The sequence below is a fragment of the Polychytrium aggregatum genome, assembly GCF_025602895.1.
Source record: "Polychytrium aggregatum strain JEL109 chromosome Unknown BJ171scaffold_71, whole genome shotgun sequence".
In the NCBI taxonomy this organism is placed as follows: Eukaryota; Fungi; Chytridiomycota; class Chytridiomycetes; order Polychytriales; genus Polychytrium; species Polychytrium aggregatum.
This window is the reverse complement of record NW_026516273.1, coordinates 44,819-71,646: the sequence shown is the minus strand read 5'-3', so window position 1 is coordinate 71,646 and position 26,828 is coordinate 44,819. Positions and strand designations below refer to the sequence as shown.

Genomic DNA, 26,828 nt, shown 5'->3' with positions numbered 1-26,828 from the left:
GATGGAGGCGGGGATGCTGCTGCTTTTATGTTGCTGAGGGAGACGGTGGTGTGGCTTGGTTTTCGGGTGCGCAGTGTGGTCAATTACGTATCTGTCGTTCTATTGGCTATCTGGGATATCTGGGGTGTTCGTTGGGGTCGGTGGTATGGTGGGTCGGGTGTTTTCGTCGTTTTTTTTGGGCCCGCTCGGCTTGACCGGGATGGATCTCGTGTATTGGGTGGTTGATGATATCGCCGGGTCGCAATGCGCGGGTGGCGAGACTCGCGTTTTGGGTAGTTCGATGCAGGGGCTGGGTTTTGCGTTGTCTCTGTGATCGCTACAGGCTTGTGGGTATCCTGCAGTGGTATGGCGAGACCATGCTTCTCGCCGGCGTTCGTCGGCTCTTGCTGTGTCCAGGTATCCAGCGCAGCCAGGCGATGCTCCGCTTCCCGTTTTCCATCTATGGAAGTCTGGTGGTTGTCGTTCGAGCGAGCAGCAAGCGAAGCCCGCATTGGTGTTGCTGTGGTTCCCCCCCATCTGTGTGTTTGTGTTGTCTGTAACCCCTTCAGGTTGGTCCTCGGCTGTTTCGGGCTGTTTCGGGCTGTTGTTTTGGCTCTTAAGTATGTAATCCGGCTGTCTATTATTGAAAAAAGGCCTGTTTTCAAAACACCCGAAAAACACATTTTGTTTCTGAATCAAAATTTTGTTTTGCTATGCAAGGACAGCCCCAGGAAAATCCATAATAGACACCCCGGCTACACAAACAATGGGTTTGCAGCTCTATCTCACCTGAGTGGACAGCCCTCAACATCCCATTGGCCAGCTTGGCGCGTTTGTGTCACTCGGTTGTGTGGCGGTGCATGGTGGTGTGTGTGTGTTGGTGGGCTGGTGGTTGCCCACGCTCTCTGTGGTGGCGATTTGCTTACTGCCTTTTGGGTTACACAAGACAAACCATTTCGATGCACCAGGTTCGATTCCTGCCCCGCCCCGTTGGGCTTTTCTATTGGGCTGGCGAGACCGGGTGGTTGGCATGTCACAGGTCGCAGGTTCGATTCCGGGTCGGCCTATGCGCCCCGGCCACACTGCGAAGGTGGCGAGACTCGTGTGGTGTGTGAGCTGCGCGCCACTGCATCGCCACACAGTAAAGTAATGGGGCGCGCTGTCTCTGTGAAGTGCGCCAAAGGTGACACAAATGCGCTAAGCTGACCAATGGGATGTTGAGGGCTGTCCACTCAGGTGAGATAGAGCTGCAAACCCATTGTTTGTGTAGCCGGGGTGTCTATTATGGATTTTCCTGGGGCTGTCCTTGCATAGCAAAACAAAATTTTGATTCAGAAACAAAATGTGTTTTTCGGGTGTTTTGAAAACAGGCCTTTTTTCAATAATAGACAGCCGGATTACATACTTAAGAGCCAAAACAACACCCCGAAACAGCCCCAAGGCGATGCTGCTAATGCGCCCTCATCCGTCTCTAATGAGAACCAACGAAGAGCTCGACTCATCATGCCCCTGGCAGAAACCACAGCGCAAGCCCGAGGAAAGCATACCTTCCAGTTGGTGCCAGCAGTATGTGGGCATCCTCAGGCACGCCGGGAATGTGTGCCCCCCCCCGGCCCGTCCTATGATTGCTCGGTAGCGTCTTTCATGCTCAGGCCACTCCTTCGGTCATGGAGTGGTTCACGTATATCTGATTAATCCGGCTGTTCATGGAGTGGGGGAGGGTGGGCATCTTCCCCATACAAATATTGAAAGTGCTTCGAAAAATCAACATTTTCTTGATCGATGAGTGCTGGATTCCTTGACACCATGAACAGCCCGATTGTCTCCATTTTGAGGCGTTTTTACACCCCAAGATAATTCATCTCTCCATGGATGTGGAGTGTTGGGGATTACCCCCGTTTGGTGGTGTTTTTATTGGGTTGGGTGTGCTGTGAGAGAAAACAAAGGGCTGGCGTCTAGATTGTGGCACTGGGGAAGCATTTCGCCAAGTGAGCCCATCCAGGCTTCAATGTGAGTCCCTCGATGATGGTCGTAGCCTTGCTTTGGTCCATGTTGGGAGGGAGGTATGCTCTGAAGAATGGAGAATACGTCACGAACTGATCGTAGCAGCGCTTTCCTCCCCATTGGGCACTAAGTGGCTTTCCGCATTTGCGCTGCCTCTCGACGCTGTCCCTGATGGGACGCAAAACGCTGTCGCTCCCGGTCATTTCACAGGCCTCCTCGAAATAATCGTGAATCCAGTTCCCATAGCAGGTGTAGATATCGCTGAGCTTCACCCGCCCTTGCTTCTGTGCGGGGTCCACGTCGAAGCACTTGGTGACAAAGTACTCCACAATGTCAAAGTTACAGAGGCAGAATTGCGTGCTCTTGCGGATGGCGTCTGGGAGGTCGTCGTGGACGCTGAGTGGCTTGGCTTTGTTGGCTGCTTCCGGGAAGGAGTCGATGAGGAGCCCGAGCATCGCATAAATCCAGCTCGTGGTCTTGATCTTCGTTACCAGCTGCGAATCGTTACGCAATTCGCGCTTGCGGAGGGGCTGGCTTTCGGGGATATTGACCACTTTCATGGGGAAGTTGACGATGATCATCCGGCGAAAGAGGGCGTTGATGTCGGCTGAGGCCTTTGCTTGCGCGCTGAACTCTGGGATGGTGTTGGTCGCCACGATCGCCTTGAACTTGGGAATGTAGTCCGAGGCCGGCAAATAGAGCGGGCGATACTCGATCGAGTCGTTGCTCGCGAGCTGCTTGAGGGTCTTGTCGTTCAGGGTGCTGTTGCCCTTGATCTCACTTGCAATCGCACAACGTGCCCTGATCAGCTTGTTGAAGACGTGCGTTACTTCGTCGCCGGTGGAGCCACTTCCGTTGTCGCGCAGCTTGTCGCCCTCAAACGACACAAACAAACCCTTGAGCACGGCCTTGATGAAATTGAGCAGCATCGTCTTGCCGTTTTGGGCGTCGCCCACCAGGAACATGATCATCTCCCCGTTGCGTTCGGCGGTCAGGCACAATGCCAGGTACTTGAGCAGATAGCTCGCGACGTCGTGGTCGTTGTCGAACAGAGCATCGAGATATGCCCCAACTTCCTGGCGAGCAGCGGTGTCGTGGAGTGCCGCGTGGTCGTATCGGGCCTCAAGCGTCGTCGTGAACATGTCCTCTGCCGTGGCCATGCGCCGTGTGCCATCCAGGAGATTGATGAGAGTACCATCACCGAACACGACGCTGTCAGTCGATGTGTCCAGGGAATCCACAAAGGCTTTGTAGCCTTGGCTGAAGACGGTCTTGAATGACGAATAGTAGTTGGCAAGCCCACTGCCGTCCTTGGTGATCACGTCGCGGTGGATCTTGCCGATCTGGGCAACGGCGACACGTGCGTGGGGGATCGCATCGATTTGGGCCTGGTAGAAGCGCTTGGCGGCGTTGAGTGACTTGGAGAATGCCAGGTTTTCGTCTCGAAGAAGGCGGCCAAGGATGTTTGAGAGCGGGAGCTCCTTCCACACTGGAAACTCGAAAAGAAAGCCCATCGTGGTGTTGCTCTCCTCGATGTGCAGGATGTCCTTGAAGTAGATGTAGGCAAATCGGGCGATGGCCATCACGTTGCCGGTCAGGCAGCACTTGAAGGCGCTCTCAATCTCGGCGTTCTCGCTGAAGATGAGTGGGTCCGCCAAGAAGATCTGCGGGTCCTCGATACTCTTGCCCTCGAGCATGTCGATATGCAGGTTGTTGTACTGCACGATGTTGTTGTACTGGTTGAATATGGTGCAGTCCTTGAAGATGTGCTGGTCCGGGTACTGCTGGCGGATGCGGTTCATCGCTGCGGTTACGTGGTTGATCTCACTGCGCTTGATGGCGGCAGAGAGCGGTGTCTTGGATGGAGGGATGACGGCGCCGCAGTTGATGCAGGTCTCCAGGATATGGGCCTTTGCGTAGCCAACGACCTGCCCCGTAGTTTGCACATCCAAGTCGGCTCGAGTGCATCCACCGCACATCACGCAGCCCGACTGGATATCGGCGTGCGCACCGCTGTGCGAGAAGCGTGGGTTGAGGATCTTGCTGGGGTTCTTGCCAAAGCCATCCCGGAGCATCACAACGAGCTCGTCCTCGATCGTATCCTTGGGGGCAACCTGGGAGATGATGCCGTCGAGCTGGGCATCCTGGTCGATCGCGCCCTTGAGCCATTCGTCGATGGAGCCACGCTGGCTGGCGTTGAGTTCGAGTTTGACGGGAAAGTGGCAGGCATTGTCAGCTGCGGCATCGAAGGTGACAATGATCTTGCGATCAACGCACTGGACGCCACCGACTTGCATGGAGTGGAAAGGCTCACGGCACTCTTGCTTGGGGCAAACTACAAAATCGGCCGTGAAGGAGAGCGTCTTCTCTTGGTAGTGGATGTCACGGATCGTCTTGAAATGGGCGCCGACGTGGCCTTGGAAGATGGGCTTGAGGGTCTCTGTCATCTTGAGCATGGTGTTGGAGTCAATCTCAACGTCAATGTCCATGTACACCGGAGTGGAAGACTGTACATGCGACACGATATTATTTGGGTGTTTGAAAGCAGCAGCTCTCTTGGCGGCCTTGATGGCTTTGGCGTTCAGGGTGCTCTTCATGAAGGCCTTGACATTGGCAAGGTCTTGGGTGTACTTGATGGGAGAGTAGGATCCGGCGCAGGCACCCTGTGCCTTCCAGCAGCAGCGCGAGATCTCGTCCTTCCCGAGGCGGATGTACTGGCTTTTGCCGCGATCATTTGCGGTCCCGTCGCGTCCATGGGCACCTCCCTTGAGAAGGCACCAGGGCTGCGTGATGGGGATGGCGCAGAATGGGGCGGTTGCGGAGAGGTAGACTCGGGCTTGGTCGAAGGAGATTGCATGGGCGGTGTTCTTCATCAAAAATCGGGAGCGGATGAATGGCTCCAGGATGCCGCGGATGTCGTCGGGGATCTCGAGTGCGTTGCCTTCGGCGGGCATCCACTCGATCTCGGAGGCGTTGTCGTTGCTGGCGATTGCGGTGGCAGGGGAAGAGGAGGAGGAGGAGGCTCGGATGCGGGTGTGGGAGCGCGGGGGAGTGAGTGGGGTCTCGTTGCCCGTGAGGTACTGGCAGAGAAAATCGGTAAACTCAAAGGCCTCCAAGGGACGACCGGTTGCGGGATCGACGGGGACCAAGGGGCGGATGTCGTCTTCAGAGGTTCCATTGCGCTGGAGGGTCTTGGCCGACAAGATCACACGGAAGTGCGTGTTGGCACTGGGGTCGACCATAGTGGCATCGGCCTTGTCGGTGAACTGGGCAAAGTCATGGGCACTGGCATTAAGGTGGGCATAGATGCGGACGAGGTCGCTCTTGACGACGCTGGTGTCCTGACAGAAGATGTGGATCGAGAGGAAGCGATCCTTGCCCTTCTTGGGGCCAAAGTACATGGCATACTTGATGGAGAGGACCTGCGGGAAGGCGGCCTTGATGGCTCGGTCGCAGTACTGGAGGACATCGACGGGATCGCGGTGTGCACGGAGGTGGCAGTCCACATCAAAGTACAGCTTGGTGCGGGCACCAGGAGGGATCGCCTCATAGCAGACGAAGCGCCTGGAAGGGCTCTTGTTGCGCTTGTTCAGGTAGAGGCCCATGGCTGGATCAAAGACGATGTTGCGGGCGTTGAGGATGTCCTCGACGGTGGTGGCATCACCCAGGTCTTGGAGGATGCATTGGCCGTTCTTGAGCGGGCCGGCGTTGATCTGGGCGACAAAGTCGTCCTTCGCGAGACCAGAGTGACGGGCAGCAAAGCGAGTGGGGACAAGGCGGTGTCCAGAGTGGGCATGGACCATGTAGCTGTCAGCAAGGCACACAAAGCCATTAACGACACCTGTGGGGCTGCGATTCGCAGTGTCTTCGGCAAAGAAATCGATCGAATCGAGATCGAAATCGATCGACATGCTGTCGTCGTCCCGATCGGAGTAAGGCTCGAGATCAGGATCAGGGGAAAAGTCGGGTTCGGAGTCAGAGCCGTAGCCGGGGGCATGGCCAGTGGCATAGGCAGAGTCAGAGAAGGAGTCAGAGGAACGGGCGGTCATCGTAAAATCGATAGATCAGAGGGAGGGAGAGCGAAAGTGCGAGGGCGGTTTGCAGGCGGTTTTGAGGGAGATCGCATGGAAGGGAGAGACATGTGAATCTTGCGATCGGGACAAGAAGACCCTGGCATTGGTGGTGGTCCACTTGGTCCAGCGCAGAGGAAATCCTTGCGTCTTCATGGTCCGTGGCTCTGTCCGAGAAGCGAGATGCAGAATCGGAATGGATGATTGGCTGCTTGCTGGTGCGAGAGGCTGGAGCGAGAAGATGGGAATCGGCATACGATTCAGGGACTAAATGGCGGGAAAGCGGGATGGCGGAGCTAATCGATCTGGAATCTTCCAGCAGAGATCTGCTGCTGGCGGGTTCGCTTGGTGCTGGTTGGCTCTGTCGGGGATGATGGAGTGGTCAGGCTCTGCTGGCGATGCGATGTGATGCTATGGCGCACCACGTATACCCGACTCGACTGGCTTACCTGTGTGCATCATGGTGTCGAGGGCAGGAATTCGGTGCTTGTCGATCGTGGATGGTGAGGGTGTGGATGGAAGGGGGAGCTTATGTGCCGAGGAGGTTTGATTTGGTCGTGGGTCGCCCTTCCAAAAAGGGTTATATTGATTTTCCCATCCGAGATCAGCGTTTTGCTTTTGCTTTCCGGGGATGCCCTCTTGGGCTAATCTGCGATGCGGCGGGTCGCTATCGGGTCGATCCTCTTGTTCAGGTGAGTCAGGCCGGGTGCGTATCGCTTGCGCTCGCTGGTCGACCCGGTCGGGGATCGGGCTCGTCGGATCGCTCGATTTGATGATTGGGTCTGGCTGGGTCGAGCGATGTGGTCGGTGAGTCAACGCAAGGGAGATTGCGAGCGACGATGGCATGGGAGAGGCCGGGAATCGATGCAGCTGATCGCCCCGGTGATCTTCCCCGGGCGACAGGAGCGGATGGGTGTCGGTGGGGGAAGCGATAAGCCGAGGGCATAAAAGCTGGGTCGTCGTCCAGGTCGTTTTTGTCGGCACCCCGCAAATTCCGCCGTCATTATCGCTGTCCCTAAGCGGATCGTCATCCCCGCTGTCCCGCTGTCCCTCGTCAAGATCCTTCCCTGTCGGTGTCGGTCAAGATTTCGGTCAAGGTGTCGATCAAGGTGTCGGTGTCGATCGTTATTCAACTGCAACTGCAACCTGTCGGTGTCGGTCCATCTATTCAACCCTCGGTCAACTGCAACTGCGACATCCCCCTCGAGCAAGTGCAAGCTGTCGGTCGGAGCCAGGCTGCCAGTGTAGCCCTTTGTGACCCATGAGCGAACTGATCCATGTGTATGCTGGTTGGCCCCTGGCATGCATGTGGATTGGGGGTTTCATGGGAAGCTCTGGGTGAACTGCCGGTCTGGTCTATACAGCTAAGGTCCGCATTGCCCCCATGAGTCCAGCATCCACTCGCATCGCATCACACTGCATTGTATATCCCCTCCTCTCGTGTGTGGCTGACAGCGCGACGCAGCACTAATACTTCTGTCTTTCTTGCTTCCAGGGCCTAAAAGTCCTCTCTCAGTCGCCAGGCTGCACTGCAGTGGACTGGTTTCATCCTCGCATGGTCTTACCACATACGCTGGCGTGCCCTAGCGTCCCTGGGTCGGATCGAGGGTGGACCAGAAAGCTGCAGTGTGGCCATTTTCTTTCTTTTGGCGGCTGGAGAGGCGAACCTCTGCCCGTTTGGATCCAGGCCATTCGTCGCCTTTGCCATCCTTTTGTCGGTCCATCGATGCTGATCAGGGCACGCTGCCTGGTGTCGGATCGAGGGAGGATGGTCTTGGTGCCGGGGAAGGCTGGTGGCTTGCTGCCTGCTTTCTTCGGTACCATGTGGCGAGGAATGGTCTGGATCGTGCTAACTCTTTCCACTATCTTTGGTTATAGAATGAGTATCGATTATGAATGTCGAGTTGTCGTTGTCGAGTCATCGGATGTTCTCTCGGTCGATCAACATCAGCGATTCTTATGGGACAGCACTATTGTATATTGGATGTATTGGATGTATTCAATATCAAATACAACATCACTCGGCCATTGCCGCTTCATCGGAACCACTCTGCAAGTCCACTCTTTGGTACCATGGCGTTTTGGGCGGGTGTTGGCGGTGCGGTTGCTTAGTTGCTTGCATGTTTAGTGTTGCGGCTTGGTTGTTTGGGAGTGGAACTCGGAGTGACTCGGGAATCAGGGCCACTTGCCGAGTTGCTTGAGGTCGTTGATGGCATATTCGAGACCCTGATCGGCGGACTTGCGGTACCAGAAAACGGCAGTGTCGATGTTCTTGGGGACACCTTCGCCATTTTGGTAGCAGTCGCCGAGCCAATCTTGTCCGTATCGATTGCCCTGTTCGGCCGACTTGCGATACCACTCGGCTGCCTTGGTGTGGTCCTGGGTGACTCCAATTCCACTGTCGTAACAATAACCAATCCTCCACTGCCCATATGAGTTGCCTTGGTCGGCCGACCTGCTGAACCACTCTAATGCCTTCTTGTTGTCACTCGATACTCCCCCGCCAAAGCAGTAGCACCTTCCGATCCACAACTGGCTGTCGCTGTGGCCTTCGTTGGCGAGTTGCTCGAATATGCCGGCCGCCTTCTTCCTGTCCACGGTGGTTCCGAATCCAAGGAACACACACACAGTGTAGGAGATGGTATCTCCGACGCTGTGCTGCGCGTACTGCGCGTACTGCGCGGCGCAGTGGGTCGTGACCTGTGCTGCGCTTTGCGTTTTCACGCACCGCAGGCAGGCCACCGCAGGGTATACCTGCGGGTTGCCCCCGTTCCCCCCGTTTGTCTGGAGTTCGGTTTTATCGTGAATAAACGTAAGTGCTCCCCGAGCTCACCCGTCCGCTAGAGTAGCCTAGCACCGCCCTGTTCTGCCCCGTCCTGTCTTGTCTTGTACCCCCTCCCTCCCCGTCTTGCCCCAACGTCCCAGTAGTGGACGTTACATGGTAGCATCGGAAATCCTCGTCTTGTTTTCGTCCTGTTTGTCCTCTTTCTAGATCCTCAAGCTGGATCCCGCCTCTCTTGCCGACCGACTCTCCTCTCTGTCCCTGGAGCCTGCCCCTGCCATGAGCAACCCCCGCCCACTTCCGGAAGCCTTCCTCAAGACCTTCCGTGCCCCAGTGTTTACTGGGAAGAGCCGCTCCTCCTCGGTGGAGGACTGGCTGCAGCAACTCGAGGACTACCTCGATGCTGCCCAAGTCGCCCCCACCCACCACATCGTCGCCGCCAAGCTCTGCTTAAAGGACCAGGCGTACCGTTGGTACCGCCGCCAAGGGTTCGACGAGCAGAGCGAAGGTGTGTTTGACGACTTCAAGGACCGCCTCCGTCGCCGCTTCGGCAGCCCCAATGCTGAACTCATTGCCCGTGACAAGCTATACTCTCTCGTGCAGCGTGGTTCTGTGACCCGCTACATCGAGGAGTTTGAAGACCTCTCCTCCCAGATTGAGGAGCTGGGCTCTGCTGATGCGATGTACCTCTTCCAGAAGGGCCTCAAGCCCAAGATCAGAGAGTACATCGCCAGCAACCCTGATGCCCGCAAGTCCCTGGACGTGATGATGGACGTTGCCGAGAACCTCGACAACGTCCAGTACCATGGCCGCCAGTTCTACCCGCAGCTGGCAGGCGGCCATCGGTCTCATCACGTCCCAGCCCGTCCGCCTCGCCCGGCCCCGCCCGCAAGACCCATGCCTGAGCCCATGGACGTTGACGTCAACGCCATGGAGGCTCGTGGCCCTCCCCGCTCCCGGTTCCAGCAAGCTGCCACTGTCTCCCCCAAGGACAGACAGAAGCAGGAGGACCTCCGCCATGGTTCCTGCTTCTTCTGTCACCGACCGGGACACCAGGCCAAGGAGTGCCCCATGAAGTCGGGAAACGGCCGACCCTACTAGGTGGCTCTGGAGCCCTAGTAGGAGACCAACGCCGTGGATTGCTCAATGCAGTCCACGCGTCTCCAGAGGAAGTTCACCTCGCCCCCTCCCCCGAAGGAGAAACAAACCAAGTGTTGTGCGTCGTGCGAGAGGTGCATGGTGGCGCAAGCCGCCTGCCTCTCCACGAACGTGAAGAGAAAACCAAAATTGAAAACCAAAACAAAAAAGAAAATCAAGAACCCTTGAGGGACAGGACCGCCTGTGCCCTCACCCCTGTCAAGTCGTGTGTGTCGGATGCTTCCGACATGTGTCCGCAAGCCGTGGACGTCGTGTGCAATGGCGTGCTGACGCCGCAGGCCCCCGCAATGGCCGAACCCTATCCAAAATGTCCGAGTGGCCGTGATGAAGCCAACCAAGACCAAGTGTCGCCCGTTCCCCCAAGTCAAGTCATGGTGCAGGAGGCTGTGCAGGAGGACCATGAAGAGTCCCTGCTGTACCTCCCTGCCACCGTCCAAGGTCACACCGTCCGAATGATGGTGGACTCTGGAGCAAGCTGCAACTTTGTCAGCAGACGCTTGCTCCAGGAGCTCAACATACATGCAACCAAGAAGAAGTCGCCGATGAGTGTGGCGCTTGCAGACGATCGTGTGCAGCAGTGCACACACCAAGTGGTCCTGCGAGTGGCCCTCCATCCCAAGTACCATCCTGTCCTGTTGTTCCAAGTGATCGACACCAAGTTCGATGCCATCCTCGGCATGAGCTGGCTTGCTCGTGCCGAGCCGACTCCAGTCGTCGACTGGAAAGGCCGCACTGTCCGTGTTGGCCCTGACATTGTCCTGCAGGGCATGGCCTCACCCAACATGCCACCTCTCCTCTCAGCCATGCAATTCAAGAGGCTGATCAAGAAGGACACGTCGTTCCTCTGTGTCGTGCGTGAGGTCGACGACACCGACCAAGCCGGTCCCGGTCCCCCGCCTGTGGTGACCAAGCTGCTCGACGAGTACAAGGACGTATTCCCCGACCAGTTGCCACAATGCCTGCCACCCCAACGCACCGTCGATCATCGCATCGACATCGAACCAGGCTCGTCGCCTCCGTCAAGACCGACGTACCAACTGTCGCTGACGGAGATGGACGAACTCAAGCGCCAGTTGGATGACCTCCTCGCCCATGGGTTCATCCGCCCGAGCCAGTCACCGTATGGTGCACCAGTGCTCTTTGTCAAGAAGAAAGAAGGTGATCTCAGGATGTGCGTCGACTATCGCGCACTAAACAAACAGACCATCAAGAACACCTACCCGTTGCCCAGGATCGACGAGTTGATGGATCGTCTGAGTGGAGCAAAGGTCTTTAGCAAGATAGACCTCCGCTCAGGCTACCATCAGATCCGCATCCACGAGGATGATGTCCACAAGACCGCCTTCAGGACTCGCTACGGACTGTACGAGTTCCTAGTGCTGCCGTTCGGATTGACGAACGCACCTGCCACGTTCATGCAGCTGATGAACGATGTGTTCCGCCAAGAGCTCGACAACTCTGTCATCGTGTACCTGGATGATATCCTTGTGTACAGCAAGGATGAAGCGACCCATGAAGGTCATGTCGCCCGCGTGCTGGCCAAGCTACGCGAGCACAAGTTGTATGCCAAACTGTCCAAGTGTGAGTTCTTCAAGAATCAAGTCCCGTTCCTGGGACACGTTGTCTCAGGAAGAGGAATCGAAGTCGACCCCGCCAAGGTCAAGTCTGTGGTCGAGTGGCCGCCGCTCGCATGCGTCTCTGACGTGCAGTCGTTTCTCGGTCTCGTCAACTACTACCGCCGATTCATCCCCGATCTGGCGCGCACTGCCGGTCCACTCACAGACCTACTCCGCAAAGAGTGCCCCTTCGTGTGGGACCACCCACAACGCCAAGCGTTCGAGACCCTCAAGCACGCCTTGACGAACGCTCCTGTCCTCGCTGTGTTCGACCCGAACACGGATGTCTCCGTGCACACCGACGCCTCCGACTTTGCGGTGGGAGCTGTTTTGATGCAGGAGGGAAGGCCCGTTGCCTTCGAGTCGCGCAAACTGTCCCAACACGAGATCAACTATCCCGTGCACGAGAAGGAGCAGCTTGCGATCATCTACGCGCTGCAGAAGTTCCGAGTGTACCTCCACGGTACCGCCAAGCCCTTCAAGATTGTGACGGACCACCAGTCACTGCGTTACCTCGACACCAAGAAGAACCTGAGCCGACGCCAAGCGCGATGGATGGAGTTCCTCGCCGAGTACAACTACGAGGTTGTATACCAGAAAGGCAAACTCAATGTGGTGCCTGACGCACTGTCCCGACGCCCCGACTACCAATTGGCGTCACTGTACGAGTCGACTGTCAGTGTAGGAGATGGTATCTCCGACGCTGTGCTGCGCGTACTGCGCGTACTGCGCGGCGCAGTGGGTCGTGACCTGTGCTGCGCTTTGCGTTTTCACGCACCGCAGGCAGGCCACCGCAGGGTATACCTGCGGGTTGCCCCCGTTCCCCCCGTTTGTCTGGAGTTCGGTTTTATCGTGAATAAACGTAAGTGCTCCCCGAGCTCACCCGTCCGCTAGAGTAGCCTAGCACCGCCCTGTTCTGCCCCGTCCTGTCTTGTCTTGTACCCCCTCCCTCCCCGTCTTGCCCCAACGTCCCAGTAGTGGACGTTACATGGTAGCATCGGAAATCCTCGTCTTGTTTTCGTCCTGTTTGTCCTCTTTCTAGATCCTCAAGCTGGATCCCGCCTCTCTTGCCGACCGACTCTCCTCTCTGTCCCTGGAGCCTGCCCCTGCCATGAGCAACCCCCGCCCACTTCCGGAAGCCTTCCTCAAGACCTTCCGTGCCCCAGTGTTTACTGGGAAGAGCCGCTCCTCCTCGGTGGAGGACTGGCTGCAGCAACTCGAGGACTACCTCGATGCTGCCCAAGTCGCCCCCACCCACCACATCGTCGCCGCCAAGCTCTGCTTAAAGGACCAGGCGTACCGTTGGTACCGCCGCCAAGGGTTCGACGAGCAGAGCGAAGGTGTGTTTGACGACTTCAAGGACCGCCTCCGTCGCCGCTTCGGCAGCCCCAATGCTGAACTCATTGCCCGTGACAAGCTATACTCTCTCGTGCAGCGTGGTTCTGTGACCCGCTACATCGAGGAGTTTGAAGACCTCTCCTCCCAGATTGAGGAGCTGGGCTCTGCTGATGCGATGTACCTCTTCCAGAAGGGCCTCAAGCCCAAGATCAGAGAGTACATCGCCAGCAACCCTGATGCCCGCAAGTCCCTGGACGTGATGATGGACGTTGCCGAGAACCTCGACAACGTCCAGTACCATGGCCGCCAGTTCTACCCGCAGCTGGCAGGCGGCCATCGGTCTCATCACGTCCCAGCCCGTCCGCCTCGCCCGGCCCCGCCCGCAAGACCCATGCCTGAGCCCATGGACGTTGACGTCAACGCCATGGAGGCTCGTGGCCCTCCCCGCTCCCGGTTCCAGCAAGCTGCCACTGTCTCCCCCAAGGACAGACAGAAGCAGGAGGACCTCCGCCATGGTTCCTGCTTCTTCTGTCACCGACCGGGACACCAGGCCAAGGAGTGCCCCATGAAGTCGGGAAACGGCCGACCCTACTAGGTGGCTCTGGAGCCCTAGTAGGAGACCAACGCCGTGGATTGCTCAATGCAGTCCACGCGTCTCCAGAGGAAGTTCACCTCGCCCCCTCCCCCGAAGGAGAAACAAACCAAGTGTTGTGCGTCGTGCGAGAGGTGCATGGTGGCGCAAGCCGCCTGCCTCTCCACGAACGTGAAGAGAAAACCAAAATTGAAAACCAAAACAAAAAAGAAAATCAAGAACCCTTGAGGGACAGGACCGCCTGTGCCCTCACCCCTGTCAAGTCGTGTGTGTCGGATGCTTCCGACATGTGTCCGCAAGCCGTGGACGTCGTGTGCAATGGCGTGCTGACGCCGCAGGCCCCCGCAATGGCCGAACCCTATCCAAAATGTCCGAGTGGCCGTGATGAAGCCAACCAAGACCAAGTGTCGCCCGTTCCCCCAAGTCAAGTCATGGTGCAGGAGGCTGTGCAGGAGGACCATGAAGAGTCCCTGCTGTACCTCCCTGCCACCGTCCAAGGTCACACCGTCCGAATGATGGTGGACTCTGGAGCAAGCTGCAACTTTGTCAGCAGACGCTTGCTCCAGGAGCTCAACATACATGCAACCAAGAAGAAGTCGCCGATGAGTGTGGCGCTTGCAGACGATCGTGTGCAGCAGTGCACACACCAAGTGGTCCTGCGAGTGGCCCTCCATCCCAAGTACCATCCTGTCCTGTTGTTCCAAGTGATCGACACCAAGTTCGATGCCATCCTCGGCATGAGCTGGCTTGCTCGTGCCGAGCCGACTCCAGTCGTCGACTGGAAAGGCCGCACTGTCCGTGTTGGCCCTGACATTGTCCTGCAGGGCATGGCCTCACCCAACATGCCACCTCTCCTCTCAGCCATGCAATTCAAGAGGCTGATCAAGAAGGACACGTCGTTCCTCTGTGTCGTGCGTGAGGTCGACGACACCGACCAAGCCGGTCCCGGTCCCCCGCCTGTGGTGACCAAGCTGCTCGACGAGTACAAGGACGTATTCCCCGACCAGTTGCCACAATGCCTGCCACCCCAACGCACCGTCGATCATCGCATCGACATCGAACCAGGCTCGTCGCCTCCGTCAAGACCGACGTACCAACTGTCGCTGACGGAGATGGACGAACTCAAGCGCCAGTTGGATGACCTCCTCGCCCATGGGTTCATCCGCCCGAGCCAGTCACCGTATGGTGCACCAGTGCTCTTTGTCAAGAAGAAAGAAGGTGATCTCAGGATGTGCGTCGACTATCGCGCACTAAACAAACAGACCATCAAGAACACCTACCCGTTGCCCAGGATCGACGAGTTGATGGATCGTCTGAGTGGAGCAAAGGTCTTTAGCAAGATAGACCTCCGCTCAGGCTACCATCAGATCCGCATCCACGAGGATGATGTCCACAAGACCGCCTTCAGGACTCGCTACGGACTGTACGAGTTCCTAGTGCTGCCGTTCGGATTGACGAACGCACCTGCCACGTTCATGCAGCTGATGAACGATGTGTTCCGCCAAGAGCTCGACAACTCTGTCATCGTGTACCTGGATGATATCCTTGTGTACAGCAAGGATGAAGCGACCCATGAAGGTCATGTCGCCCGCGTGCTGGCCAAGCTACGCGAGCACAAGTTGTATGCCAAACTGTCCAAGTGTGAGTTCTTCAAGAATCAAGTCCCGTTCCTGGGACACGTTGTCTCAGGAAGAGGAATCGAAGTCGACCCCGCCAAGGTCAAGTCTGTGGTCGAGTGGCCGCCGCTCGCATGCGTCTCTGACGTGCAGTCGTTTCTCGGTCTCGTCAACTACTACCGCCGATTCATCCCCGATCTGGCGCGCACTGCCGGTCCACTCACAGACCTACTCCGCAAAGAGTGCCCCTTCGTGTGGGACCACCCACAACGCCAAGCGTTCGAGACCCTCAAGCACGCCTTGACGAACGCTCCTGTCCTCGCTGTGTTCGACCCGAACACGGATGTCTCCGTGCACACCGACGCCTCCGACTTTGCGGTGGGAGCTGTTTTGATGCAGGAGGGAAGGCCCGTTGCCTTCGAGTCGCGCAAACTGTCCCAACACGAGATCAACTATCCCGTGCACGAGAAGGAGCAGCTTGCGATCATCTACGCGCTGCAGAAGTTCCGAGTGTACCTCCACGGTACCGCCAAGCCCTTCAAGATTGTGACGGACCACCAGTCACTGCGTTACCTCGACACCAAGAAGAACCTGAGCCGACGCCAAGCGCGATGGATGGAGTTCCTCGCCGAGTACAACTACGAGGTTGTATACCAGAAAGGCAAACTCAATGTGGTGCCTGACGCACTGTCCCGACGCCCCGACTACCAATTGGCGTCACTGTACGAGTCGACTGTCAGTGTCGACAACACGATGCTGGATGTTGTCCGAGACAACATCGCCAACGACAAACAGTTCGGAGAACTGTTCCGAAAGGTGTCTAAGCTCCCCAAGGACGACGAATCATCCGAGTACACAGTGCGTGATGGCCTGCTCCTCCTGAAGAAGGACAGCCGTGTCTGTGTGCCGGACATTCCGTCGTTGAAGACCAAGTTGCTCCAAGAGGTCCACGACTCGCCCCTCGCTGGACACTTTGGAGTCGAGAAGACATACGACCGACTGGCCAAAGTCGCATACTGGCCTGGAATGAAGCGCACCGTCGAGAAGTACATCGAGTCCTGCCATACCTGCAAGATGGTCAAGTCACGCACGACCCGAGAGCAAGGATTGCTGCAACCCCTGCCTGTTCCCGACCGCCCCTGGACCAGCATGTCCATGGATCTCATCACGCATCTACCGACGACCAAGTTGGACCACGATGCAATCGCTGTCTTTGTCGACAGGTTCAGCAAGATGGCACACTTTGTGCCGTGCCAGACGACATGCTCCGCGCCTGACCTTGCACTGCTGTTCTTCAAGCATGTGTTCAAGCACCACGGCCTCCCAAAGTCCATCGTCAGTGATCGAGACCCCCGATTCACCTCCTTGTTTTGGACAAGTCTGTTCGACCATCTCGGCACCAAGCTGAACATGTCAACCTCGCACCACCAACAAACGGATGGACAGTCCGAGCGGACGATCCGCACCCTCGAGCAATACCTGAGGACATACGCCTCGACCAGCCAAGACGACTGGGACATACAGCTGAGTCATGCTGTAACGTCCACTACTGGGACGTTGGGGCAAGACGGGGAGGGAGGGGGTACAAGACAAGACAGGACGGGGCAGAACAGGGCGGTGCTAGGCTACTCTAGCGGACGGGTGAGCTCGGGGAGCACTTACGTTTATTCACGATAAAACCGAACTCCAGACAAACGGGGGGAACGGGGGCAACCCGCAGGTATACCCTGCGGTGGCCTGCCTGCGGTGCGTGAAAACGCAAAGCGCAGCACAGGTCACGACCCACTGCGCCGCGCAGTACGCGCAGTACGCGCAGCACAGCGTCGGAGATACCATCTCCTACACTCCCACACTTAAGAAGGCTTCCTGCGAGGAGCCCTGCGTGTGCTCTTTATTTGGGGCTCCTCGAGGTGTTTACCGTATTTACTCAGCTCCTCGGGTGCATGGGACAAGTCCTCCAGTGTTTGCCATGTGTTGCCCGAGTGTGGGTAACCAACCCACTTGACATAAAACCGAAGTGACCCATCAGCCACTTTCTTGTGCCTCACGATCCTTTCGACTTCATATTCTTGAGTATAGTATTGTCCGAGGTCGTCTTCCAGTGGTGCGTCGTCCGGGACACCTTCGTCGGCGTCGGGGAACTGTGCTGGACTGCGGGTCGTGTGGCGACGCAGCTTGGACACATGGAAGACAGGATGGAGCTTGCTTCCAGGTGGCAAGTCCAACAGGTAGTTGAGGGGACTGGGTCGGGCCGCTATCTTGAACGGTCCTCGGTACTTGGGCAACAACTTCTTTGACTGGGCTTCGGGGACCTTGATGTTGTCGGCGTCCAGGTAGACAAGGTCTCCAACTTCAAAGGAGACATCCTGGTGTCGGCGGTCGTAGTACTTCGCCATCACTTGTTGCGCATCCGTGAGCGCGTCGGCGATCATCTTGTGTCGGACTTGATGATCTTTGACAAAGGCACTTGGTTTGGGAGGCAATCCAGCCGTGGACTCGGTCAGTGTCAAGGAGGTGGGAACATCAGGCTGGAATCCGTAGAGCGCCTCAAAGGGGCTCAAGCCAGTTGTGCTCGACTTGGCGGTGTTGTATGCAAACTCTGCATGACTCAGCTGTATGTCCCAGTCGTCTTGGCTGGTCGAGGCGTATGTCCTCAGGTGTTAGGGATAGCTCCTGCTTGTTCTCCACTTTGACTGCACACTTGGCTATTCTTTTGCCTTTCTGTTTGTTTGTGTGTAGCCTTGCAGTTCCCCTCCGATTTTCCGCCTTTTGCCTGTCTTTTCCGCTCCTTCCGCACTTCCGTTTTCCCGCGCTGCTCCGCTTCCTTTGTCTTCTTCGCACGCGCCGGTTTGTTTGTGCACGCGCCTTGCTGCGATTGGTTGCAATTCGGCTGCCGGTCATGTGTCCCCCCACCGGTGACTCATGACCTGCCTGACCGCCCCGATCTCTTGTTCATCTCGCATGCATTTGCCCCAACCTTATACTTGACCAATCCGCTTCTTGGACGTTGAGTCACATTGCTTCGCCTTTGCACGTTTCTCCTGCCAGGTGCTTCGCTTTTGCTTGCGCCTCTCTCGCTTTGGTTCTCTGCCTGTCTCGGTGGTCCTTCTCGGCCCTCGTTCGTGCATCGCCCCCTTCGCCCTGCTCGATCGCCCACTTTTCCCTCCCTTGGCCGCCCTTCGCTGCCAAGTCCGGACTTGTCTATAAATAGCCTGACCCCCGCGATGTGTAGTCGAACCTTAGCGTTCAAAATAGGACTAAATAAAGTGCCTTCTACTTTATTCTCTGAGTGTTCCTCACGTCTCATTTCGAGACAAGTCTTATCTTGAACGGATCTTTGCTTCCCTCGCTCCCTCTCCGAGTCCACTTCGGACTCTACCCTTGCTTTCCCTGAGCTCACTTCGAGCTCACTTCTTCTTTTGCCGTTGAGTCCCCTTTGGACTCTAACATCATTTTGAACGCTCCCTCTTGGCTTCCCGGCCTTTCTTCTTCTTTCGCCTCTCTTTCCCTCGTCGATCCGATGGCTGAGCCTGCTGCACCCCCGGCAGATCTCAATGCGTACCTGGCGCGCATGGAGGAGCGTATGAACGCCCTCATGACCCAGAACGCTGCTCTCCATCGTCAGATCCAAGATCTGCAAGCTCCCGCCGCCGCTCCCCGCCAGGTCTACCAGGTGAACAAGCCCAAGGAGTTCCTAGGTTCCCGCGACGAGACGACGGCCTTCCTCGCCCAGTGCCACCTCGTCTTCCTCGCCGATCCTGCCTTCTTTGCGCCCGAGCGCCAGAAGGTCCTTTATGCCACCTCCTTCCTCCGCGGCGAAGCTTTCAAATGGTACGAGGCCGCCTTTTATATGGCCAACCGCTTCCCGGCTTCCTTCGCGGATTTTGAAGTTGCCCTCAAGTCGACCTTCGGTGAGGACACGGCCTCCTCGCAAGATAAGGCCTTGAACGACCTCAAACGCTTGGTCCAGCTCAAGTCCTGCCAAGCCTTCGCCACCCGCTTCGTCCAGCTCGCCGCCCGCGTCCAGACTGACGAACCCACCAAGATGCACTTCTTCAAGGAGGGTTTGAAGTCTGAGGTCAAGTTCCACCTCATCGGTCTCCGCCCCGCTCCCGCTTCCTTGCCCGAGTTGATCAAGGCAGCGGTCGAGTACGACGATGCCCTCCATCGTCTCAAGGTCTCCTCCCGTTCCCAACCTCCTCCTCCTTCTTCTCGCTCTGCTCCCCATCACCACCATTCTCCCGCGCATGTTTCTTCTTCCTCCTCTTCTGCACCCACTCCCATGGACCTTGACTCTGTCTCGGTCCGCCCTGCTAAGCTCTCCGACGTCGAGAAAAAGCGACGTCGTGAGCAGGGTCTCTGCTTGTACTGCGGGGAAAAGTCTTGTCCCGGCAGTCGCGATGTTCAGCAGTGCCCGGTTCTGGTCAAACGGAACTCGGGAAATGCTCACAGCCGAGCAGCACCTCGCAAGTAAGCGAGGTGGTCTGTTCGGCGATACGAACATCTTCCCCCTCTGACTCGTCACTATCGGACGATAAGCTTCTTCTTCCGGCCACTCTTATCGTCATGAGTCTTTCTGGCCCGGTCTCCATCTCCCTTTCTGTTTTTATTGATGATGGATGTTCCGCTCTTGCCCTCATTGATCCTGCCTTTGCCGATCTCCATAAACTCTCTCTTATCCCTCTTTCTACTCCTTACTCCGTTTCCCTTGCTGATGGTTCTTCGGCCGGTTTCATTCGTTTCCAAACCGCGCCTTTGACTCTGACCATTGGTTCCCACACCGAGTCGATTTCTTTTCTTGTGACTCGACTCTCCACCACTCCCATCACTCTTGGTCTTCCCTGGATGCGCTTGCATAATCCAGTTGTTAATTGGAAGTCCCTCTCCCTTTCATTCTCCGATCCCTCTTGCCTTGCTGATGGACACATCCTCGCGGATGTCTCTGCTTCTTCCTTGGACACTCCGTCCGCTTCCGGCTCCTCGCCTCCCCCTTCGGGCACTTCGCCTTTGACTCCTCCTCCCTCCGGTCCTTCCCTTACACCGGTTCCCTCCTTTGGCACTTCGCCTTCCCTTTCTTCCCGCCTTGACTCTGCTTCGCTTTCTGAAGAGCCAACGGCTTTATCTTCACCCGACATTGAGCTCGTTAATGCGGCGAGTCTTCTCCGTCTTGCACGGGAAGACAAGCTCGACATTTTCGCTGCCCAAATGGATATCCGTCCTCCTTCGCCGGAGACGTATCCTACGGTGTCGATAAGGTCCGTGCTCACGACGAAGGTGTATGCCGAGTCTGGCACCCCTGTTGACTCTCGAGGCGTCCCACTCAAATACAATGAGTTTGGCGACGTTTTCAGCCTCAAGTCTGACCCTCCTTCTTCCTTGCCTCCTCATCGTCCGTATGACTTGTCCATTGAGTTTGTACGGACCGAGGATGGAAAGGAACCTCGTTTGCCAAAGCCGGGGAAAGTCTATCCTTTGTCCCCGGCCGAGGAATCTGCTCTTTCGGAGTATCTGACCAACGCCCTCGCACGTGGTTGGATCTCCAAATCCTCTTCTCCCGTTGGTGCTCCCTGCTTCTTCGTGAAGAAGCCCAATGGTGGTCTTCGCCTTTGCGTCGACTACCGAGGCCTCAATGCCATCACGAAGAAGAACCGTTACCCACTTCCCCTCTTCCAGGATCTTCTGGATAAACTTTCTTCTGCCCGCGTCTTCTCACACCTCGACCTTCCTGATGCTTACCACTTGGTTCGTGTCAAGAAGGGCGATGAGTGGAAGACTGCTTTTGTTTGCAAATCTGGCTCATTTGAGTACAATGTTATCCCCTTTGGTCTTTCGAATGCCCCCGCTGCTTTTCAGTTTTTTATGAACGACATCTTCTCGGACCTCCTTGGTGTCTGTGTTGTCATTTATCTTGACGACATCCTGATCTTCTCAAAAGATCCCCAGGAGCATGAGGAGCATGTTAAGCTTGTTCTCTCTCGCCTTCGTGAACACTCCCTTAAGGTCAATCCGGCCAAGTGTTCTTTTGACCTTTCTGAAGTTGACTTTCTCGGCATGATCATTTCTGCCGATGGCATCAAAATGGACCCTGCCAAGGTCGAGGCCGTTTCCCTTTGGCCTGTTCCCTCTTCTGCTCGCGATATCCAAGTCTTTATTGGTTTCGCAAACTTTTACCGCCGCTTCGTCAAGGACTTTTCCGCACTTGCTCGTCCTTTGACTTCCCTCACCTACCAAATCCTCCACCTTCTCTTGGTCTCCCGAGGCCCAAGAGGCTTTTGATTCTCTTAAACTTTCCTTCACTTCCGCACCTATTCTTCGATACTTTGATTTCTCTAAACCCGCTGTCATCGAGCCCGATGCTTCTGACTTTGCTTTGGGTGCCGTCCTTTCTCAGTTTGACCCTGACGGCGCTCTTCACCCCGTTGCTTTTCACTCTCGGCAATTCCGTCCCGCCGAGGTGAATTATGACACTCACGACAAAGAGCTCCTCGCCATTGTCGATTCCTTTACCGCCTGGCGTCATTACTTGATGGCTGCCGACCCTGATATTCCCACTCTTGTTTTCTCTGATCATCAGAACCTTACCCGGTTCACTGCCGCTTCTCAACTTTCTCGCCGCCAGTTCCGGTGGGCCCAATTCCTTTCTGACTTTGCTTTTCGCATTTACCACCGCCCTGGTCGTCTCAACACCAAAGCCGATGCTCTCAGTCGCCGTTCTGACTTTGAGATAAAGCCTGGTGACTCCCTCCACTCCACCAACTTCCTTCAGCTGTTCGAGTCTATTTCTCTCGACAGCATCACTGTTATCGGCTCGAATCCCGACTTTCTTTCCGAGATTCGAGCTGCCACCCTTTCTTGTTCCCTCCTTTCTGACTTTAACGCCAAACGTCTTGATGGCGATTACTCCTTCCGTGACGGTCTCCTTTACTTTAAAGACCTGATCGTTGTCCCTTCCCCCGAGCTCCAGCTCAAAGTGTTTGAGCAACGTCACTGCTCCGCTGCCGCTGGTCACTTTGGTCTTGCCAAGACCGTTGAGCTCAGTCTCCCGGGACTTTCACTGGCCCCGGCTTCGTAAGTCTGTGCGTCGCTTCATTGCTAATTGTGAAGCGTGCCAGCGAGCCAAGCCGTCCCGTCACTCCCCTTATGGTTTACTTCATCCTCTCCCCGTTCCTTCCGAACGTTGGTGGGACCTGTCGATGGACTTCATCACGGATCTCCCACCTTCGAACGGTTTTGACTCGATCTTCGTGGTTAAGGACCGCCTGTCCAAACAAGCACACTTTGTGCCCACCACGAAGACGGTTACAGGCGAGCAAACCGCCGAACTCTTCCTCTCCCACATCTTCCGCTTGCATGGTTGTCCCCGGTCTATTGTTTCGGACCGAGGAACTCAGTTTACTTCGGCCTTCTGGAGGCGCTTCAATGAGCTTCTGAAGACGAAGATTTCCCTTTCTTCTGCCTTCCACCCCGAGACCGACGGTTCGACCGAGGTTCTCAACCAGGTCATCGAGCAGTATTTGCGTATCCATTGCAATTACCTGCAAGACGACTGGACCCTTCACCTTCCCCTTGCCGAGTTCACTTACAACAACTCGGAAAACACCTCCACTGGCATGACTCCCTTCTTTGCAGTCCATGGCCATCACCCCATTTTCGATCCCTCTATCATTCGTGATCCCTCTGTTGTTGTGAGGACCACGACAAGCAACGACACTGGACGACCAGGTGCTTGGCGAACAACGATAAGCTATATTACGACTTATCAGATAACAACAAGTGTTGTTCGAACTGCAGATACAAAATGGGTGCAAGAAAGGAGGGGCTTTATAGCCAAGAGGGAAACCGAAGGGCGAAAGTGGGCGAGAGGGGTGGAGCGACAAACGAGGGACGAGATGGGGGTGCGAGGGAGGCGGAGCTGCTAGAGAGAGGGGCGAAGCACAGCGCAGTCGGAGGCGAAGTAAGAGTCATCGGCGCCAGCCAATCAGGGAATACACGCCAAGACAAACAAACATGACTCACGGTGCATCACGCGCAGCAGTCCACACGTGTTCCCAACGTGCATGATCATCACATCATCCCCTCCCCAAACTACGGCCACTCCTGCGAACAATAAGTCCAGGCTTGTCGGGGTACCGGCGGTGGAAGTCGGCTATCTTGTCGGGAGCGTTAACGTAGTTGGCGGGCTCCCAGCTGCGATGATCAGTCGAGTAGCCCTTCCAATCAACGAAATAGCTCAACTTACCGCGGACCAGCTTGGAGTCGAGGATCTCCTGGACTTCATACTCCAAGTGGTCGTCGACGCGGACTGGCGGAGGAGGGTCTTGGATGCGGCCGGGGAGGGTGTTCGACTTGTGGGGCTCAAGGAGGGAGACATGGAACACCGGATGGATCTTGAGATCCTTGGGAAGGTCGAGGCGGAAGGCGAGGGAACCGATGGCTTCGACGATCTTGTAGGGTCCGATGCGCTGGTAGTCCAACTTCTTGCTTGGACGGGTGGTCTTGATGTTGCGTGTTAGGACCCAGACTTGATCGCCAGGAGCGAACTTGGGAGCGTCGGACTTGTGGGCATCCGCAAAGCGCTTGTAGTCCGCCTTGGCCTTCTCGAGGTTCTCCTTCAGCAACGCCAAGTTGTGCTGAAGGTGTTCGACTCGGTCGGTCGCGGAGGGGACATCGAGGCTGGAAGGAAGGACCGGAGACTCGAATCGAGGGTTGAAGCCGTAAGTCGCCAGGAACGGGGAGGCCTTGGTCGAGGTGTGCTCGAGGTTGTTGTATGAGAACTCGGCGAGCGGGAGCAGCATCGCCCAGTCATCCTGCTGGTACGAGGTGTAGCAGCGGAGATGCTGGTTGATGACTTGGTTGACCCGCTCAGTCTGTCCATCGGTTTGGGGGTGGAACGCCGTGGACAGACTGGTCTTGATGCCGAGTTCTGAGCACAGGGCCTGCCAGAACCGCGAGGTGAACTGGCTTCCTCGGTCCGAGACGATGTTGTCCGGGAGACCGTGGAGACGGAAGATGTTGTCGAGGAACAGCGACGCTGTTTCCTCGGCACTTGGGAGGGACCGACAGGGAAGGAAGTGGGCCATCTTGGTCAGGCTATCGACGACGACAAAGATGCAAGTCTTGCCGTTGGACTCGGGGAGGTCGGTGATAAAGTCCATCGTCACCAGAGACCAGGGTCGCGATGCCGTCGGGAGGGGCTGCAAGTATCCAAACGGCTTATGTCGAGGGACTTTCGAGCGTGCACAAGTGTCGCACGTCGAGACATAAGCCTGGACATCCTTGCGGATTGAGGGCCACCAGAACTGCCTCGAGATCAGTGCCCGAGTCCGCCGAATGCCAGGATGTCCAACAGCGACAGGATCGTGGCATGACTTGAGGACGGGGACTCGACACGACTCGGGCACAACGATCTTGTCCATGAAGGTGAGGAGACCATCCTTCAGGACATACTTGGGATCGTTGCGGAGCTGGTCCAGGGACGGGTCCTTGGGTTGCTCCTCGGCAATGAGCTTGAGCAAGTCCACAGGGCGAGTGGAACTTGCATCCGAGGAGCGACGGACGGCACAGGCGAACGACGAAGGTGGCAGCAACGGGGGAGGCTCCTTGGACACAGGTGCGGACGGAGGGACGTAGTCCGGGCGGCGGGAGAGAGCGTCGGCCTTGCCGTTCTTTGGACCGGGGAGGTACTGGATCCGGAGGTCGAACCGAGACAGGAACTGCGACCACCGGGCGTGTCGCTGGTTGAGGATGCGGGCCGACGCCAGGTATTCCAAGTTCTTGTGGTCGGTAAGGACTTGGACTGGGTGTTGGGCACCTTCGAGGTAGTGTCGCCAGACCTCGAAAGCCTCCTTGATGGCCAAGAGCTCCTTCTCATAGATGCTGTAGTTGCGTTCAGCATCCATGAGCGTGCGGGAGTGGAAGGAGCACGGGTGCAGGTGGCCATCGGAGCCGCGCTGGGACAGGACGCATCCGATCGCAAAGTCTGAGGCATCAGACTCCACGACAAAGGGCTTGGATGGGTCGGGGTGCGCAAGGACGGGCTCGGAGACGAAGGCTTCCTTGAGGGACTGGAAAGCCTTGTGGGCGTCGGGGGACCAGCGGAAGACCTGGGACTTCTTGAACAGGAGCGTGAGCGGACCGGCGATCTTGGCATATCCGTCAATGAAGCGACGGTAAAAGTTCGAGAACCCAATGAAGGAGCGAAGGTCGGAGACATTGCGGGGGACGGGCCAGTCGACAATGGCGGAGAGCTTTGCTCGTTCCATCTCGATACCCTTGGGCGAGATGACGTAGCCGAGGAATGAGACCTTGTCCTTGGAGAACTCGCACTTCTCCAGCTTGCAGTACAACTTTGCAGCCTGGAGCTTGGCCAGGACCTGCTTGACGTGATTTGCATGCTGAGTGGGGTCAGCGCTGTAAATCAAAATGTCGTCAAGGTAGGCAATCGCAAAGTTGTCCAGTTCATCACGAAGGACATCGTTGATGAAGTGCTGGAAGGTGGCCGGAGCATTGGTGAGTCCAAAGGGCATCACCAAGTACTCGAACTGGCCGTAACGAGTGCGAAAGGCCGTCTTCCACTCGTCGCCTGCGCGGATACGCAGCAGGTTGTAGGCCCCGCGGAGGTCCAGCTTCGTGAACACCTTCGCGTCCCGGACTCGGTCCAGCATCTCATTGATCAACGGTAAGGGGTAACGATTCTTGACCGTGATCGTGTTCAATGCGCGATAGTCCACGCAGAGACGCAGAGAGCCGTCCTTCTTCTTGACGAAAAGGATCGGAGAACCGGCGGGAGAGGACGAAGGACGGATGAACCCTTTGACGAGGTTGTCGTCGAGGTATTCACGAAGGGCCTTGAGTTCGGGCTCTGACAGGGAGTAGAGCGGTCCGAACTTGGGGGTCTTGCCGGGCTCCAGGTCGATCGGGCAGTCGTACGTCCGGTGCGGGGGCAACGAATCGGCTTCCTGCTTCGAGAAGACTGAGCCAAACGACTTGTACTCCTCGGGGATCGACGTCGAGAGGGGCGTCGGATCCGGATCGGTGGCAGGAAGGACGAGGACTTGGAACACAGTCAGGGGGTCGGGGCTAGACTGTGTGTCGAGGACGGACTGCTCCAACGACTTGTACCTGATCGCTTGGACACGGACAGGAGCGGGGCTGGGAGCAACGGGACCGGGGAGACCAGGACGGACGGAGACGAGACCGGAGGGACCAGGACGAGCAGCACAGGAACAGGGCACCTCACTCGGAACACAATCAGAATAACGTTGAGCGATCACTTTATTCTGATCATCTTCGCGAGTACAAACGGTGCGAGGCGAAGAAGCGAGCACCACAGTGGTGTCGGTAGAGGCACGAGGGAAAACATTGGGTGTGTCGCCAACAAGAGGAAGGGGAGAAGGAGAAACGGAAGAAACGGAAGGGAGGGAAGAGGCATCCACAACCTTGAGGATGTGGTTTGCAGGACGGGGAAGGCAAAGGAGTCCACGAGCCCAGTGGAACCTAGGGTTCGATGGACTGCAGCCAGGGATAGCCAAGGATAACAGGTTGGTGGGGAGACTTAATGACATCAAAGGAAAGGTGTTGAGTGTAGTCCCCAAGAACAATCTTGAGGGGTTCCGTCTCAAAAGTGATGGGGCCGGAAGAAAGTGGCTGGCCATCGACACCTTGGACAGGGAG

At 56.8% G+C, this 26,828-nt stretch overlaps 3 protein-coding genes across 3 annotated transcripts; 1 reads left to right on the top strand and 2 right to left on the bottom strand.

Annotated features, from left to right (window-relative positions):
* Nucleotides 1-76: 76 nt before the first annotated feature.
* On the top strand, nucleotides 77-607 carry BJ171DRAFT_529440 (uncharacterized protein; the record flags this gene model as incomplete). The annotated part of the gene is made up of 3 exons (XM_053112733.1): nucleotides 77-293; nucleotides 323-388; nucleotides 549-607. Coding segments are annotated over 3 exons (342 nt in total), but the record flags the coding sequence as incomplete, so codon positions are not given.
* Nucleotides 608-1,783: 1,176 nt separating this feature from the next.
* On the bottom strand, nucleotides 1,784-6,476 carry BJ171DRAFT_282223 (uncharacterized protein). The gene has a single exon (XM_053106917.1). It carries the CDS (start codon nucleotides 6,030-6,032, stop codon nucleotides 1,935-1,937), a length of 4,098 nt encoding a protein of 1,365 aa, XP_052962187.1. The 5' UTR covers nucleotides 6,033-6,476; the 3' UTR covers nucleotides 1,784-1,934.
* A 1,585-nt stretch (nucleotides 6,477-8,061) lies between these two features.
* On the bottom strand, nucleotides 8,062-8,754 carry BJ171DRAFT_448212 (Sel1 domain protein; the record flags this gene model as incomplete). Its single annotated transcript, XM_053108200.1, has 1 exon — nucleotides 8,062-8,754. A coding segment is annotated over one exon (526 nt), but the record flags the coding sequence as incomplete, so codon positions are not given.
* Nucleotides 8,755-26,828: the final 18,074 nt, after the last annotated feature.

Bases quoted from the DNA above. Each gene is read 5' to 3' on its own strand.
- BJ171DRAFT_282223 (XM_053106917.1), bottom strand. From the start codon at position 6,032: ATGACCGCCCGTTCCTCTGACTCCTTCTCTGACTCTGCCTATGCCACT.